General features: G+C 39.1%; 3 protein-coding genes across 3 annotated transcripts in view; 2 read left to right on the top strand and 1 right to left on the bottom strand.

Annotated features, from left to right (window-relative positions):
- The window catches only part of gdpd5a (glycerophosphodiester phosphodiesterase domain containing 5a), a 34,902-nt gene extending 28,029 nt beyond the window's left edge, over positions 1-6,873 (bottom strand). The window contains exon 1 of the mRNA XM_044140454.1: positions 6,817-6,873. The gene's annotated coding sequence lies outside the window, so the exon portion shown is untranslated. The remainder of the gene's footprint in view (positions 1-6,816) is intronic.
- Positions 806-5,549, top strand: serpinh1a (serpin peptidase inhibitor, clade H (heat shock protein 47), member 1a). Its single transcript, XM_044140455.1, has 5 exons — positions 806-995; positions 2,974-3,582; positions 3,665-3,763; positions 4,380-4,612; positions 4,728-5,549. Exons 2-5 carry the CDS (start codon positions 2,985-2,987, stop codon positions 5,028-5,030), a joined length of 1,233 nt encoding a protein of 410 aa, XP_043996390.1. The 5' UTR covers positions 806-995; positions 2,974-2,984; the 3' UTR covers positions 5,031-5,549.
- acer3 (alkaline ceramidase 3) lies at positions 6,219-16,865 on the top strand. Its single transcript, XM_044140456.1, has 11 exons — positions 6,219-6,427; positions 10,853-10,963; positions 11,069-11,121; positions 11,221-11,273; positions 11,755-11,836; positions 11,929-11,964; positions 13,440-13,498; positions 13,590-13,691; positions 13,982-14,086; positions 14,155-14,200; positions 14,303-16,865. Exons 1-11 carry the CDS (start codon positions 6,325-6,327, stop codon positions 14,354-14,356), a joined length of 804 nt encoding a protein of 267 aa, XP_043996391.1. The 5' UTR covers positions 6,219-6,324; the 3' UTR covers positions 14,357-16,865.
- Positions 16,866-18,264: the final 1,399 nt, after the last annotated feature.

The raw sequence follows: 18,264 nt of genomic DNA, 5'->3' as shown, positions 1-18,264 counted from the left end.
CTGCATTATGACCCTCTTCCAAACAATGTGCAACTCTCATGAGGATGTGACATCGGAGGTGGGACTCCTTTACATTTAACTCAGGCTCCAGTTTCAGACAATAATGATGCTGGTAAATCCTTTAGTTGAGAGAAAACATGAAGAGAATCCTACATGGCTAACATCCGTTACAAAAATGCTAACTTGACCTGTACGACCTCCAGATTATAGGGTGTGAAGATAATCTTCTTTTAATATTTTGACAGTTGATAATTTTAGTTTAGCACAGACTCACACATGGAGCCTCACCAAGGGTGTTAAAATCAACATCAGCCTTTGATTCATATTTAAATACGTCCTCCGACCTCCTCGGTCCTCGTTGACGACACAAATATGCAGCTACAGGAAGAGGAGGGGAAGGAAAAGGAAGTTTAAACTAGAGAAAAGTGTCTTACAGAAGTATTATTGTCCCTTAAACTTGAAACTGAAATTTTACAATTACAAACACCAATGTAATTTTTAGGGGATTTTATGAAAAACACTGACATTAGTTGTTTATTCTTTGCTAATAATATCTAGCAATATTTTGAGAGATTCAAAAGTATGAATATTTTTGCAAGGCGTCCTATGAGGCTGCACTAAATATGATTAAATAAAGCTAAAGTTGTATTAAAATAGAACATTTTTCAACAACTTTAAAGCTAGTTTTCGAAATTTATCAACTGAAGAACATATTTTGATTTCCATGCCGTTGCTACGGACTTCAGATCCAGGCTTTAGGACCTGGGGATGCAGGGTATTTTGTTCTCCCACTGCTCCTTCTGGGTGGGACGGCCTAGAAATAGGAGCCCAGGGCAGAGATTTTTGTTCTCTCCCAGCACAGGAACTCCTTTTCTCAAACTTTTGCTCTCTTCCGTGAGATACTCTGACTTCGTGCTCAGAAGGCCGGAGCTTGTGGACCTATGTGAACCCAACTAGACAGCAAACTTGCTGAATTATTCCAAAGGCCTACAAAGGTAAACATTGGGAGTATGGAGGAGGGAGGGAGTGTTGGAGAACAAATGTCCAGACATTTAATCTGTCTGTCTGTCTGCCTGTGCTCTGGTGTTAAAGTTTCTGTTGCACATGTACGGATGGTGTTTGAAACCTGTTGGTGAGAGTGGATGTTGAAGTCTGTAAGCCAGAATGAATGAGCGGGTGGGTGTAGTCATGTGAGATGGCTGCAGCTTTGGAGCTGATTTCATTTAAGAAGCAGGATGTTTCTTCTTCTTCAGTGGTTTTTTGTTTATAAACAGTTGATAATAATGCTTGTCTAATTTGGACATAAACGTGCCCAGATTCTTGCTATCCATTCAAACCATGTTTTAAGCCCAGGAAGATGAACTGATAGTTCTACAGAGACAGTTGTGGTCCAACTTTACCTCTGAAATTGAGATCTTGTGCTAGTCTAAGACAGTCATTGCTGATTCATTTGATATTTATAGCAAGAGAGTTTTATCTTTAAGTGTCAAATGCAGCATTGCTTGTAGATCTCACGGAAGCTGCCAACAACAGTCGGTATCCAAGCTAACCCAAGGTTAGAAAAATGTTCCTGAGCAGAAAAATCTGATCCAGGTGAAGCCAGACATCGCTTCATCTTTTTATTTTGGTTTCAAGGCTTTAATCAGCGTGTAGAAAACATGCCTGGGAAGCTGCAGCACACAAGCAGCTTGTTGTCAGATCTACGCTCTCCTCTTAGCTCACGGACGCTGAAAGAGAATGAGAGCAAAAGTTTTACAGCACATGTAGCAGCATGTGGCCTCTTTTCCCACACAACACGGAGCCAATCAGATTCAACCACATTCATTCCACTGGAAGATGATATTTCAGCCCTGAAATGTAGTGCAGCGCCCAGTCATGAGCGTCTCAGATCAAGTAGGCCAGGGTTTTGGTTCAGATAGATCCAAAACTGTCTATATGGCTGCACAACAATTTCAAGTCTTTTCTGGGAGCTTTCTATATGCAGTTCTGACTTCCAAAAGAATTTGGATGAATTTCAACAAGAAAGGTGAATATTTGAGTTTGTGGTGTATTTTTGTCAATCCACAATGGTCCAAATTATACATACAAACTCAAATACAAACACATTGTTGTTTTAAGTAGTTTGATGTTCACATCAGATTTAAGCCTTAGTAGTTCCTTCATCCAAGAAAAACAATTAATGAAATGGTCACCTACCTTATCATGCCATTGCCTTCTTTCGCTATTGAGGATTCAAATCTTGGTTCACAGCTCAGTGTGAGATTCCTCCCATTGACTTGGATTCCCTCTGGTAGAATTTCAACCAATCACCGAACAGAAGGAGAAGTTATGAAGAAGGACGTAGATTTTTCTGCGGTGTTTAAGAATTGTCGTCTGCCGGTAGTTTAAGCAATGCCCTTACAAAGAAAAAATCCCATGAAAATCACAGTGATTTTCATGGGATTTTTTTTTTGTAAGTGATGGCAGCTGAGGAAGTGAACAAAGCCGTTCTGTATACCAAATACTGAATTAACATTAAACAGCCGTTTGTTTCGGCTCAACACCTCCCTTTCCTCTCAGTGGAGGATGGTTGTCTACAGTGCAGGCAGTTTCCGGTAAGCTTCATAGCATCAATCCGCTGCATTACATGTCACAGGCAAACATTAGCTATTGGATAACATTTAAAACCTCATCAGAGTCCATGTCTCCAGGAAGCAATCTTTTCTCAACAGCAGAGCCCAGACCCTCTGTACGTACCAAAACAGATAGTACAACGGGATGGTCTTTAGAAGTCTATTACCCTCCCAGAATTATGACAAAACTATGGAGAGGGCTACAAGGCTTTTACTTGCTAACAAACATTTGACCAAACAGTAGTGGGGGTTTGTTCTTCTGTATGTAGAAGTTTGACACAAATAAAAAAACAAAACAACAAAAATAAAATAAATAAGAAAGTGTTTGTTATACTGATAACTGACTTCATGTTCTTTCCAGGTTTTGTAACAATGTGGCTGACATTCCTGGTGTCCCTGGCCCTTCTGGCCCCGGCAATCTCAGCTGCCACGGCTACAACAGCAGATAAAGTCCTAAGCAACCATGCCACCATTCTGGCCGACAACAGCGCCAATCTGGCTATCAGCCTCTACCAGAACGTGGCAAAGGAAAAAGGAGCAGAGAACATCCTCATCTCCCCCGTGGTGGTGGCCTCCTCCCTGGGACTGGTGGCTCTCGGGGGAAAGGGTTCCACTGCTTCCCAAGTGAAGACCATCCTGAACGCAGCCAAGGTTCAGGACGAGCAGCTGCACTCTGGTTTGGCAGAGCTTCTCACTGAGGTGAGCGACCCAAAAGAGCGCAATGTCACCTGGAAGATTAGCAACCGCCTCTACGGACCAAGCTCTGTCACCTTTGCGGAGGATTTTGTGAAGAGCAGCAAAAAGCATTATAAATGTGACCATTCCAAGATCAACTTCAGAGATAAAAAGAGTGCTGTTAAGTCTATCAACGAGTGGGCGGCCAAGTCCACAGACGGCAAGCTGCCCGAGGTCACCAAAGACGTGGAAAACACTGATGGAGCCATGATCATCAATGCTATGTTTTTCAAACGTAAGTGTGTGAACGTATCTCTGTGTGGAATTGAACTCTTCCATGAGAAAGAGCTCTAAATAAGCCTGGCCTTTCCTCACAGCTCACTGGGATGAGCAGTTCCACCCCACGATGGTGGACAACCGAGGGTTCCTGGTGTCCGGCAGCTACACAGTGGCATTACAGATGATGCACCGCACGGGTGGGTGACAGAGTCTCTGTTTTTCTCTGCTGGCGGGAAAAAATAGACATAAGGAACTTTTGTGCTGTTCACACTACAAGAACTGTGGAAAAAGAATTTCTGATCACTAACTGCTTAGATCGATTCACAAATTACAGATATGACACAAAACTATTTTACTTAAAGGGATAGTTTGTTGTGTGTTTTTGTACATTTCATTAACCCCTATAAAATGTTTGTTGCATTTTCAGCCCAAACTGGCAAAAAAAAAGAAAGTATTGGAAACGCTTTGACGCCATCTAGCGGTCAAAGTTATACTCATTTATAGCCAAATTTGCCAATTTGTACAGTAAATGTTGATAGATGAGTAATGTGATGAGTTCCTGAAGGTGGAGTGTCAGAAAGAGCAGGAGTTTTAAAGAGAAAGAGGTGTTAAGTTACAAAGTCAAATGTCTTTAAGTCATATTTGATATATATAGCATTTTTATAACAACAGAAGTTAACATAGTTAATGACTTTACTATAAAATGGCACTATGTGCCTGGAAAACACATAATAATGCCCCTTTAAGAGGTTCCTCAGGGTGCAGTGTAAGAACAGATATTGAATCTCTATATGTGTGCCACTGTTTTTTCAGGTCTATTTGACTTCTATGATGACACAACCAATAAACTGTATCTTCTGAGCATGCCTTTGGCTCATAAGAAGTCCACAGTGGTGTTCGTCATGCCCTACCATGTGGAGCCTCTGGACAGACTAGAGAAGATGCTTAGTAAAAAGCAGCTGGACACATGGATGGGAAAAATGAAGCAGACAGCAGTGGCTGTTTCTCTGCCTAAAGTCAGCATGGAAGTTAGTCACAGCCTGCAGGTAAAAGACGCTGCACTTCATGAGGCTCTCTTTGGAGAAAATTCATCACTCTGAGATTCTCACCCTTGCAGTTTCATCACATCAAATCTTTCTGCTCCTTTTTGTATCTTTTTAGAAGCACCTTCAGGACCTGGGCCTCACCGAGGCTGTGGACAAATCCAAAGCTGATCTGTCCAACGTCTCTGGGAAAAAGGATCTCTATCTGTCCAGCGTACTCCATGCTGCTGCCTTGGAATGGGACACTCACGGAAATGAAATTGATACCAGCATCTTTGGCACAGAGAAACTCAAAAACCCAAAGCTGTTTTATGTTGACCACCCGTTCATTTTCCTCATCAAGGACAAGAAAACAAACTCCCTACTGTTCATCGGCCGGATGGTCAGGCCCAAAGGAGAAAAAATGAGAGATGAGTTGTAACTGAATTTGTACGTTCTGGATATGTTTTGATGTATAATTGTATTCCACTGTTGTAAAATCCATTCCAAAACACATAATATGGGAATTGTGTTAGGTATTTTTCCAATTGACAATAAATTGCTTAATATTTTACATAATAGATTGAGAACTAAAAAATTTAAATACTACAATTTGGATTATTGCGGTCAATTATGGGATATTTGTTCAACTGTAATGTCTGAATGGGTTATTTTCAAGATGAAGCATTTCAGTGTTTGTCTTTGGCTAATTCTAAGATTTGAGATAAAAAAAAGCAACAAAGCCATATTTTTTCCAAAAGTGGTAACTATATTTTTGTTTCTATTCTTTGCACTGTTGCAGTCTGTTGTTGTTTTTTCATGGTCTCCTGATGCACTTGGAAACAGATGATTCATCTAAACATTCTTCATTTTTAAAAGAATGTCTTTCATATTTGAGAAAAAAAAAAGTCTGTGAGGCATTTCCTTCTTTTAAAATAAAGAATGTGAGAAAACAAGTACGGTAGGTGTTTTTTTTTTAAATTATCTAATTACTTGCATGTGTAATTTTATGTCAGCAATCCCCAATGTGAGGTTTATCCCATTAACACATTGGAAGCAGTAAATAATAACAATAATATTGATGTTATGTTTTTCTCATTGGAATTATTATTTTTTGTACATATTAACGTTTCAGTGCATTCTGAAACATTCGCGAGCCTTTAGCGCCACCTAGCGGCTATGTGGTTAAACTACATACGGGTACAGCTGTTCCAACTCCCCTATTTTTATTTTAATCTGAGAGAAAATAATATCTAGTAATGTTGCAGTTTTTACATTATTACATAAGAGCTTTATAACAAAATAAACCTTGAAACACCAAACCAAATTAGCAACAGTTGTTTATGTTTCAAACTAGCCTTATATATGTCTAAATATTGCAAGTGTGGTAATAATACTTTAAAGTAAAACCGTGCTCTTAACTGGTTACTTTTGGTGGTTTCCATTTTTGTGTTCATGCCTAGATTTTCACCATTACTGTTTTGATCTAGTGCGTGTCATATTATATTTTTTGAACCAAATGAATAAAAAAAATAAAAAATTCTTTCAAATATTCTGTCTGTACACGCATGTTTTGCTGTGTTGTTGCCCGCATTGTAGTGGTCCAGTTTAGCTGTTTTTATCTGCCAGTCCATCTCGAGCTCCCGAGTAGGAGGGCACGCGCATTGCTCGCGCATTGCTCGCGCTGTGATGGGACTACAAACCCGTTAGTACCCTCCGCTTCCTCCTCTTCCATCATGGCTCCCTCGATAGACAGGCAAGGATACTGGGGGCGGCCGACCTCAACGCTGGAATGGTGCGAGGAGAATTATGTCGTCTCTTTCTACATCGCGGAGTTCTGTGAGTAAGACGTTTCTATCCCTTTTACCGAAAAGCCGCGTATCCAGGGGTTCATTTTTAAGAGACTTTTCGGCGGTAAGAGCCATACTGCACACGTACAGTCGCCCACAATAACGTAAACATTGAGACTGGGCATGTACGGCTACACAACTGGAACAATTATTCAGTGTGTCTGAAATACCGCGTTAATTTCGGCTCTGTTTACATGCTAAGTGTTAGCATGTACGGCACCTGACCTGCCATAAAAACTGTATGGTAACAAGGGAAACAGAAACATATTGGGAATGTGTGAACCTGCTAGAAAAACGAATAGTTTTACTAAAGATCGATTCGTGCAGTGCAGCGACAGCTGGGTAATGCAATCATTAGAAAAATCCTAAAACATTTACCTTACTCTTTGTTACAGCAGCTGTGTTGTATTTCAACCAGAGGTGGTTGTAGGCATCTGGAGTCCTGGGCGAAACTAGCCAGGTTGCCCCCATATTCCCCCTCCATGTCCTTTTTCTTTCTTTTTTATTAATATTTTCTTTAACTTATTTAAAATCTAATTGAATCTTGTTCCTACAATTAGTCCTTGTTTGTAAATTGATATAAGAAAAATCTCTCTAGCTATTTTATTCAAAAAATAGAAATAAAAATCCTGTTTGCAGTTTCTGGGGATGTGGTTGGTGAAGTAATGCTAATAAATGTTTTAACCTTGAAGGTTTAAACTCCTACTTGGTTTCGGCATTACGGGCTTCATGGTATACATAAAGTTCTGGTTTTAAAAAAAAGGTGTACAGCATGTATTTCTAAGGTTTTATGCGTTTTGTACATACGTTTTAAAAAAATTTTTAGGGATTTTTCCATACCTTGTATTTGCTATAAGTATATCTATAAGTATATAGACATTTATAGGTAAATGAGATACTTAAAATAAAAAAAATATTGCTGCATTTGACTGCAGCAGATGTCTATCTATTCACGATTTGGTATCCACAGAATCATCTATTTGGAGATACATACTTACTAATACATTTTTAAAAAGGGTGCAGTTCCATCATTTCACACTCCACTAGCACTCATTGGTACCCACCGGTTAAGTAGGTGGCAGAAGCTAAGCTAAAGTTTGTTTACGAGCAGCAAAGGGAAAGTATGGCAGAGCAAGTACAACCACCAGAAATTAGCGTTGGCTACTGCAGCTCACAACAGAGCAGATAGTTCATAAATTAAATTTATTATGTGTTTGTTAGGTAATTCCTTGGGCTCAATGTCTAAACCTGCCTCTGGTTTTAAGTTAGTTGTTGATTCTTAGAGTGCGTGATTCTCAGTCACATCTTTAAAGCAGATAAAACATTCCTTCAGCTCTCTTTGAGTCTTCTTGTTTGGTCTAACGATAAAAACTGGCTCCTCCAGCACCATTAAAGTGTAAACAATGCTTCTATCAGATCATTTAAACAGCTGCCATGTCAGCAGAATGAAGCACTGATATGGCAAAAGCAGCACTTTTACTCACGTCTCACAAACATCTCAGCAGCATTTACCATCGCAGGGATCGTTTATTTAAATAGCACTCGTAAATGCGTGTAATGCATATGAGAATAAAGAAAGGGAAAATAATTAGTTAAAATGTGCAGAGTTAATAGGTTTATCCAGGTAAACTGGTTTATGTCTGCCTAAAGCAACAGAGAGAAGTCTCAGAGAGAAGTCAGGCCAGCTGGGTCAGAGTTCAGACCTCCTTTGTAGCGACAATCAGCAGAATATCGTAGACAGGTTTTCTAAACCTTTACACCACCAACAACAAACCTGCTGAATGCCAACAGTTGGGGCTTTTGTTTGCATAAATAACACATGCCGGCCCCGCAGAGGTGGTGGTTGTCAGCTGCAGGAGAATGGCGTGGCATTTAAACGACCCTTGTTCAGGTTTCAGTGGCCGGAATGCGGCTTTGTTCCTGGAGCGGCCGGAACGTTCAGCCCACATCTGAGGCGTCACGTTAGTGGATTATCTCTGTGACGGCTGAGTGGAGCGTGGCCGTCGTGATGAACGTCGCAGCGCACATGACATCCAGATATTTGCACTTGTTGAAATGTTTAAACAGTGCACCCACAGTGACGCGCTGAAGCTCGCTTAGGGTTGGCGTTTATTATCCATGCATCCATTTTAAAATGGCACATGCCTGAACTTTGATGTTCAAATTCAGGGTCGTCTTTGATTGTTTCCATGACCGGCGCCTCTAATTGCACCACTTTTGTCATTTCTTAAATTTTTAGGATTGGTTATAAAGTTGAGCATGAAGTGAAACAAACACTACAGGACTTTTTTTGTTTCGCTCCCACATTAAATTGGAATTTGTTTGATGATGTGAAATATTTAACTGACAACAACAACAACAACAGCAAAAGAGAAATAGTCTATTAGTCAGCACTATAGATGATACATTTATAATTTTTTTCTAAAAATAAAAACTGAAAGGTAATATACTATACTAGTAGTATCTAAGTGCATGGGTTAAACATCAAGGTTTCTATTGTAAGCCTGGTGGGCCACCAGACTTTCCTTGGGCCCCCACCAGGCTAAGCGTTGCTTATTTAAGTCTTTTTAAAATGTTTGCATTTTTAAGTCTTTACAGTTGGTGTTCCGTTATTAATCTTCCAATATTTCAATAACACATAATTATCAAGTGATATTTTCAAATTTCCTTGAAAACTTGAAACATTTTTCAACTCAAAAGCACAATGAACTGCTGGATGAATGACTGCCCTGGCACCCTGCCACCAGGCTTAGCAAGTTTTCTGGGGGAAACCTTGAACATACATGACTGTGATTATTACTTAAATCACAATGCCTGTGGTTCTGATAATGTTAAAGCAGTACAACAAGTAGATACGACACGGACACCAAATCAGTCAAAGGTAATTCTACAACAAGTAGTGTAAGCACTTCTCTGGATATAATTTGAAGGACAGAAATAGATCGAAACCTTCCACATGTGCTACAGAATCAAACATACCCATTGTCCCACTTAGGCCTGGACTGTGAAGCAAGTTCAACAAATGACGGTTTGTTATCTGACCTCTGTAAGCCTAATAAAAGCAACCCTCCTGCGTTGACCCAGGAAGATGACTGCTTTGCCAACTCAGCAACTAGTTGTGTTCCCACTGAAAGGCAGCAGAGGCCCATTCAGGAGCGCTAAGAGGCTTAGAGGTGCCGAATTATTGCAGAAATCAGTGGATTCTGCAGGAAATTTGAACAGATAAACGTTGAAGAGACTGATGCTTGATTGAGTCAGTGCTTTTAAGTGTTTCACGCGGTGTTACAGAGCCATAAAAACATTATCTGTTTAGTCTTAGAAACAAGGACAAGGTTATGTTACCTTAATGAGCCTCTGCTGTAGATAAACAGTTTGTTCTGCTTGATATGTCTGATGGTTCACCTGTGTTTTATTCAGGTCGTCGTTGTTTTGTCCGGCTGGTGGAGTTTTGATAACGTCATCTAGTGGCTTGTCGTTTTATCTGCAGATGTTCATCATGAGCCACATGTTTATGTTCACCGCAAGAACACAAAAGCTTACCAAGTAATTTTGGTTCGGTTTCCAGTGCAAATATCTTAGTACACTTGAAATAAGATAAAACTAACTTATAGATAACTTTTTACCAAGATAGAGGAACTTGTTTTAAGTCGATAATTGCTTAATATTGATGAAAAAGTACTTGTTCCATTGGCAGATTATTTCATTTACATCATAGGAAAAAATATCTCGTTATAAGTGAAGTAAGCTGCTAATTGAACAAGTACTTTTTCGTCAATATTAAGAAATTAATTACTCAAACAAACTCCTAAGAAGTTACTTTTTCAGTAGAAGAAGTTACTTTTTCAACTGAAAAAGCTACTTGAATGTTAGTTTTGTCTTATTTCAAGTGTACTGAGATGTTTGCAGTAGAAACAAAACCAAAAATTCTTGGTAAGATTTTGTGTTGTTGAGCTCTTTAGAATTTGATATTTAGCCAGGCCACATGCACTTACGGTGTTGCAAAGACACTCTGTAAAGCAACAGTTTGGCCATATTAGAAGTTTGATAAGGTTGTCTTTGTCATCTGTTATCTGAACTTCAACTTAAAAATAAACTTGTGAAGTTAAAAGAAGTGATAGAAGATGCAAATATTTGGCCAGCTTCAGTCAAATTAGGAATCAACAGGTCAGACAAAGCAGGAACTCTGAATAGACCAGGAAAAGCCTGAACGTGGTGGAAACCTAATTAGTAACCTTGGAAACCGGATTGAACTCAAGGTTACCTCAGTGACATTACATCCTGTTTTGTACTGTGGGCCCTTTTCAAGCCAACAGAAGACTTTAAACAAAGCAGGAGTAGAGAACCATTTAGAAGTAGTTGCAAATGTTTAAATCTAAAGTCAGAACCACTGACTTGTTTTCTTCTGTTTGAACAGGGAACACCGTCAGCAACCTGATAATGATTCTTCCTCCCATCTATGGAGCCGTCCAGACGTTCCGGGACGGCCTGGAGTTTCGTTATATCTGCTCGTTTCTTGGTCTTTCAGGTGAGGCTGAAGGCCTCACGGCCGATACTTCTGCTGGTCCCGCCGCTCATACAACAGGATGTTAAAACGTCTTTCCGTTTCTTTCTGTGTGTTGGTGGGACGCAGCCGTCGGTGTCGGGTCCTGGTGCTTCCACATGACGCTGCTGTATGAGATGCAGGTGGGATTTTCATCCTCTCACACTCCAGACATCCACAGACAAGCTTTCTTGTTCTCTATATTATATTGTTATTAATGTTTTCTTTCTGCTGTTTTGCAGCTGCTGGATGAGTTGCCAATGATTTACAGTACATGTGTGTTTGTGTACTGTCTGTAAGTGGTTCAGATTTTATTTCATTTTTTTTCTTTTGGTGCATTTAAGGTCCTTTACTGATGAGTTGGTTTTGAAAGCTGGTCTAAAATGCTCAGTAACATTTTATGTAAATGAATTATTAGGGTTAGCAATAATTCTGCTACAGAAGGAAATACCTAATTTTTTGGTGATTTTCCTGATTGAATATATGTTCTCTAATTAAATTAGAATTTTTTCTAATTGTTTTCTTTTTTTCGCTACTGCAATAAAAAAGGATTTAATTTAAGTTCATTTTTATTTTTACCAAGGCAGCCAATTTGTCCACGCCTGTATAATGTGACATAGGCTGTAAAAAGACCTGTTGAATCCAATTTCATGTGAATGCCTCACAGCTCCAGGGAACTACAAAGTTCCAGCCATGTTTGTACTTCATGAACCACTTTCACCTTTTAACGCAGCTTAAGCCGAAGCTAAAAGACGAGACATTTTTCTTTTGTTCAGGTACGAGTGCTTCAAGCAAGAGAACAGCATCAGTGTGTTTCCTATCGTGTTGTTGATAATCTTCAGCGTCTCGGTCACATTGGTGAGTGCCTGCAAGTACTTTAAGAGTTGCTTACTGTAAACATAGTAAACAAAAACAGTCATATCCTCTCGTTCTTTGTATATCTTGTTCAGGTGTACCTAGAGTGGAAAGAGCCAGTGTTTCACCAGGTAAGGAGTTTATCTGCCCTTGTTTGCTATCAGGGTGCAGTAGGTCACCTTTGACTTATGTAAACACTGGACCCGCCCACACAGCAGGCGCGCTCTAGATGGTGGATACTGATTGGTAGGCAGTATATACACGGTTCAGTGCATTCTTCTAACTTTTTTTTTATTTGTTTGATTTTCTTATGTTTAAGAACTTCAAAGAGTAGCTACTACAGAACTGACTGGAGATTTGGTTTGATTACTTTCAATAATATATAGGTAGATTCAGTCCCTGTATCAATTGCACAACATTAAAACCAAGGTCAATTTTTATCTTAGACTTAGTTGGTAGTTGAAAATACAAATGTTTAAATCCCCTTGGAGTAACTCCTGATTGTGGTAATAAGGAGTTAAGCAATTAAGCAATTGATGGGTAAAATCAAAATTTGTTTGATAATTTCCATTCTAATGATTTGTATTTTTTGAAGGACAGGTTTGTGTATATATTATTTATTAGCTTTTGAAAGGGCAAACTTGCATTACTATTCCATTATTGATATACTACTTGAAAATGCTCCCAAAACAACAATATTATTATTTATAGCAATAATTATTGCAACAATTTGTCATCTAGCAAAATTTGTTAGTGTCAGCCCAACTTTGGAGTTGTTTCGAATATGTAGACAATCCACTCTGTGAGTGTCCCTGTTGGGATTGCCCTTCCTCTGGGAGGTCACTGGGGTTGTTCTGTGTGCACCAAGTTCCTCCATTAAGGTCTCCACTGCTTCTACAAACGACCTCGTCACTTTAAAAAAAAAAAAGAAAAACGCTCAACCAATTTTTTTATTAGGGTTTCAAACATTACCTGTTTCAAAAACCTCTGGAATGTAATGTCTCAAATGAGCAGGCGCTGCTCCTCTGATCCCGGTGCAGTCCAGCCGGTTACTTGGCAACCCCAGCAGCACCGTCCGTCAACAAGAAACCTGGGCTGCTTGAAAATACAAGAGTTTTATTTTTGACGTACTATCCAGAAACCGCTTGCTGGATTCTTGTTGGTTGTGCAGCAGGCTCCACCTCTGCTTTTCAAAGTTGCACGGTTGCATAATAGCTCATCTGTTTGCAGCTGTTTTCACGTACGAGCTTAAAGATTGAGTTGGGCGGCGTGGCCAGCAGCAGCTAATTTGGATTTACACGTTAATCTGGTTTTGCTGACCTTTGTAACATTTTTTAAAGCTAATTTTTAAACTTTTTTTCTTATAAATGCAGAAGTAAACAAATTGCTTAGTTTTTCTGCCTTCCAGGCCAGGTGATGCACTTTTCTGAACTGGTGTTACTTGCATTCCTCCACCAATTAGTCTGCAGGATATTTATTTACCTGGTAAGCAGAAGTAAAACTGCTGACACTTTTGTTTTTCCTTTCATGTGTCATGTTTCTGTAAAACTGTAGCAAACATTTGCTTGTGGATTGTTTTAGATCTAAGTACGGATCCTCTTTTCAGGTCATGTATGGTGCCCTGGTAGCTTGCCTGGTGATGCGTTCTGTCTTCATTGTTACATGGTAAGTAACACCAGTCCTGTGAAGGGAATAGTTCAGACGTATTCAATAAAGCGGCGTCCTGACGAAAGGCTTTTTGGCCCTGTGTTTTCAGGGTGTACCCATGGCTCAGGGGTCTGTGTTACACCTCTTTAGGGATCTTTATGTTGGGATTCCTGCTGTGGAACATCGACAACATTTTCTGTGACTCGTTAAGGTGAGCAGAACAGAAGAAGGTGAGCAATGTTAGAGTTTTAGAAATGTCATATTGACAGTAAAAAAGACAAGTGAAGTAACACAGATTTCATCAAAATGATCACTTAAGAGGTAAAAGAATAGTAATGACTTTTATTTTTCTAATATTTAAAAATATCCAAGAAGTGTAGACATTTTTAAGATGATCAATTAAAATGAGTAAAATTCTTTTGGATGTATTTGTTGATCAAAGCAGGAAATAAAATTGTCTGAAAGAGTAGGGTTTTTGTTTTTTTTCTTTTCCTAACCCAGAGCCAGTAGACAAGTGCTGCCCCCTGGTGTTGGAGTGGTGACACAGTTCCATGCTTGGTGGCACATTTTCACAGGTCTTGGTTCCTACCTGCACATTCTCTTCAGGTAAGATCCTTAGTCTGTGTCAGCAAAGTGCTCGGTTAAGATGACTTACGATGCCTGCATCCCTCCAGCTTGCAGATCAGATCCACCTACCTCAAGTATAGACCAAAAGTTAAGGTATGCCAGTGTTGTAACTTTTATGGGATAATCCCTTAAAAGATTATGGAATGTTTGAAACTCTTGAGTCCTCACCTGTTGCTGGATGTTCCCTTTGTTCAGTTTCTGTGTGGCATCTGGCCCACTTTGCACATTGAACCACAGAAGACGAGCTGAAGTGAGAAGATGAGGAGCAGCTTAAGGATGGTGACTGCCGAACCGGGCACTGTTGGCAGAAACCTGCCTGTGTCACCTTGCTACTGCTGGGAACTTGGCCCACAGGCAAGCAGCTGGTGTACCACAGGGCACCAACTTAGGGACCGTTTGGTTCTGAGCTGTGGAAAATGACTAAGTAAAGTATAGCACTGAATTATTTCAAGAAAGTGAAGATTTTTTCCATTGATTATAATTTATTAGATTAGTATGTTTAGGAGATGGGCACCAGCTCCTCTCCTGACCTCACTATGGACAAGGGTGCACAGAAAATGGATGGACGGATGGATGGATGGATGGATAGTATGTTTAAGTTATTTTTAAGTGGGTAGTTTCTTTTTCTCTTCTATTTTTTTCAAACAACCATTTTCAGTAAGTGAATGATTCAGCCCACTTTAGTGGCAATTATATAAGGAGTTATAAAGGTTTCATTGTAAAATTAATTGAACAGCTGTAATTAATTCAGTTTATGACCAATCAAGTAAATAATCAAATATGAGCCAAAATATATTCATGGCCCCATTCAAATGAGATAATATCATTGCTTAGGCTTAGTTTCTTAAGAAGATAAATCAGTTTATTGTAGTTTTTGAAAAGAAAAAATGAAAACAAACTTAAAGTGGAAGTGAGCGTGTTTTAATCTAATGAGAAAAGTAAAAATTCAAATTTTACTTGAATTTTCCACAAACTGACATGCCATAACTGGAATTCAGATGCAGTTTTTTTTTTCTTTTTAATCCTAATTAACTTTATTGCCAAAGTTGCACATGTTCACTTGTATTTAGTTGTCATCCAATGTGTGAAATGTATTACTGGTTTACCTTCCAATGTTTTAATGAAAGTTTGTAACACTGAATTGTAGCGTTCAGGCTCACAATAAGAAACAATAACATAAAGCTACATACATTAATGTATTAATTTGGGACATTCTGATCAGGATGTTTGTTCCCAATACCAAACCAATCGTTTAATAACGATCAGCAGATTCTGACGACATGTCACCCAAAATGTGCAGTTTCATCATTTCTTAGTAGCAAATTTATTCTGTTTTGATATGTCTTGTTGATTATTTCCATCTGCTGACAGAGACAGGCAGGAAGCTGTTACAGCCTCTCTATCTGTTTGTGAATATTAACATAAACAGAAAACCCAGATCTGATGAACAGGTTACAGGATCAAACTATATTGCTGCGCATCACCTGCATCAAATATAATCATATGCATTCTTGGAGGTGCAGGTGGCATAAAATTCTTCAGGAACTCCAAAAATGGTCATTTCTAACACTGCCATAATCAGCAATATGTAATATCTGGAATCAGATTGGGACATCCCTTGCATCGCATTAGCAATGAGATCAGGTTATGCATTTTACTCACATTATATAAATAAACTCAAAATTTTTTATACAATCTAACATTGGCCCGAGCTTAGTTACCACAACAACGCTTGTGAAGACTGTTGGCCATAATCAAAATCCAATTATTAAAACTGAACAAGATTTCACTTTTATCACAAGCCTGAGCAGCATTTACTAAAAGAGAGACAAGAAATCTCATCACATGACTGAACGCAACACTTTAACATCACTGACTGTGCTGCATTTTATTTCAAACACTTATTTATTGCATTCTTTTCTGTTATTTATTGCTTTTAGTTATCACAGCTCATCCGGATGACTGCACAGAGGAGTATGTGTAGTTTGTGATTCAACCACTAGATGGCGCACCTTTTCAGCTCATTGCGGAAGATGCGGTTTAAAACCTTCCTACTGCAGAACCGCAGGAATCGTTGCCTTTGCTTTCATGTCTTAGATTTTGTGTTCAATTAAGGGCTTTTAGTGTTTTTTGTTACTGTGAAGCGGTGCAGACGCATTAGCATCAAAAACTGAATATCTGGAATATGCACATTTTAGCCATTAGGAGCTAAGTTTGTGTAATCTGAGGCAGCGCACGACGCATCACTTCGTTCTTCATGATACACACGTGTAGTTGGGTTTTTTCAGTGTTAAAAACATCCATGAGCACAATATATGAAACATAAGTATTAGCCTCCTCCAGGCGTCTTTGTGAATCTGTCACTGCTCATCAGTAAGAACTGAGCAGATCTCAAAGAGGGTGCCTTATTGTTGTTATCACTGCAGTGTAACCCAAGTTGCCTTGATATTTGTGATAAACCTCTCATTTCATCCAGTGTATTCGCCCTTCCCCTCTGGTTATTAGCCACCGACGCTTCAGAAGGACCAACGTTTACGGCTTTAAATGTTAAGTCTGTGCCTGACTCTTTGGCCTCCCATCCAGATCACGTGTGGAACTTCCACTCTGTTCCACGTACATTTTGCCTGTATAAAGATCTCATCCTGTAACAGTTTCTGTGTTTTTGGCCAGAACACCAAACTCTGCCAACAGTTTTGTTGTAATTTGATCAGTGTTTGTTGATGTCGAATAAAGAATATTGTGTCAAACTCTCTTGAAATCCTGTGACTCAAGTTTGTCGGGTGCCTTACGGGAGATATTGCAGTGTTGGTTACCTAATGTTGGATGTTGGTAGTGATTTCACAGTGTATAGCATAAAACAGGAAGTATTTGCAGGAACTGTTTAAAGCTAAAACATGTCCACTCAAAACGTTGCAACTAAAGCAGGACTGAGGTGACTTAAAGAGATTACAGCGCCTTGCTGTAACTGGGAAGTAGATGGAAAATGATTTCAGGTTATTTTTCCAAATGCAGAAATGATTCGTATGACTTTTGTATTCATCCCTCTTAGCCAATATTATGTAGAGTCATATTTTGTTGCTGTTACAGTTACCGGTTTTGCAGTTTGTAGGATCGAAGCGTAAATGTGAGGAAAAATTGCCACAGATTCTCGGTTTGATACTGATGGGCCATTCGTATAAATAAGCTTTGATCTAGAGCAGGGTTGTCGAACTCTTTTTTGTTTTGGGTCAAATCAAGATCCCCAACGCTCTTAAAGGGCCGGTTGTGCCAGAATGTATCGATGAAACCCGTTCACCAACATTTACAATATCAATGAATCCTTAAAATTAAATATTATTGAACATCTTTTTAGTCCCTCCAGAATTTTGTGATTCTATTTGCAATAAAAATCAGTGCTTGTGGTGCTAACTTGGAAATATTTGCGATATCTGCGCTTGTTTATCACGGTAAAAGCAACTGTTTATTACTCGCTGTGTAGATCATGGACTATAATCTGACATCAATTAAGGCTGAGGCAGCTGTTTAATTCAACAGTTTTTGACAATTTTTGAGAAGTATCTGCACTAAACTCCCAATTATGTATTAGCGTTAAAAAGTGCAGGGGATTTGTTGATTTTGTGTGAATTTCGACAATATTTCTCAAGAAACTGAAGGGACTAATTGATATAATTTGGCAGGCCACAGATAAAAACTACATTGATTTGATTTCTAACATAATATTTAAGACTAAGTTAATGTTTAGTCAAGAATGCAGAGGGCCACATAAAAAGTTATGGCGGGCCACATGTGGCCCACGGGCCTTGAGTTTGACACATGTGATCTAGAGCAAAACACATCCGTTGTCTCCCCTGAATGGCTTGTGGCCAACTTTAAATCTGACATTTTCTCTCAATAACTCTCCTAGTGACACTTTTCCATAAAAGCCAGATTTGTGCCGTGCACAATTAGACTGTCAGCAGAATCACAAAAGTCCCAATAAAACGATGTTTGTGTTTGAGACAGAATATAAACAAAGCGTAAGTGGCAGTAGCTGTTTCCATTACAAATATGTTCGAAAATGTATCTATATTCTTCCAATGTTGAAAAAACGTAACTGCAATTGTGTTTCCATTAAATAAGAAATTGAATTAAAATGACACATGAAGAGGCTTGTTCAT

Source organism: Gambusia affinis, linkage group LG15 (assembly GCF_019740435.1).
Source record: "Gambusia affinis linkage group LG15, SWU_Gaff_1.0, whole genome shotgun sequence".
In the NCBI taxonomy this organism is placed as follows: Eukaryota; Metazoa; Chordata; class Actinopteri; order Cyprinodontiformes; family Poeciliidae; genus Gambusia; species Gambusia affinis.
This window is presented reverse-complemented; position numbering and strand designations above follow the sequence as displayed.

Coding starts and splice junctions, on each gene's coding strand:
- serpinh1a (XM_044140455.1), top strand. CDS start 2,985: ATGTGGCTGACATTCCTGGTGTCCCTGGCCCTTCTGGCCCCGGCAATC. Junction 3,764..4,379: donor ACAGATGATGCACCGCACGG/GTGGGTGACAGA, acceptor CTGTTTTTTCAG/GTCTATTTGACTTCTATGAT. Junction 4,613..4,727: donor AAGTTAGTCACAGCCTGCAG/GTAAAAGACGCT, acceptor GTATCTTTTTAG/AAGCACCTTCAGGACCTGGG.
- acer3 (XM_044140456.1), top strand. CDS start 6,325: ATGGCTCCCTCGATAGACAGGCAAGGATACTGGGGGCGGCCGACCTCA. Junction 6,428..10,852: donor TTTCTACATCGCGGAGTTCT/GTGAGTAAGACG, acceptor CTGTTTGAACAG/GGAACACCGTCAGCAACCTG. Junction 14,201..14,302: donor AGTATAGACCAAAAGTTAAG/GTATGCCAGTGT, acceptor CCCTTTGTTCAG/TTTCTGTGTGGCATCTGGCC.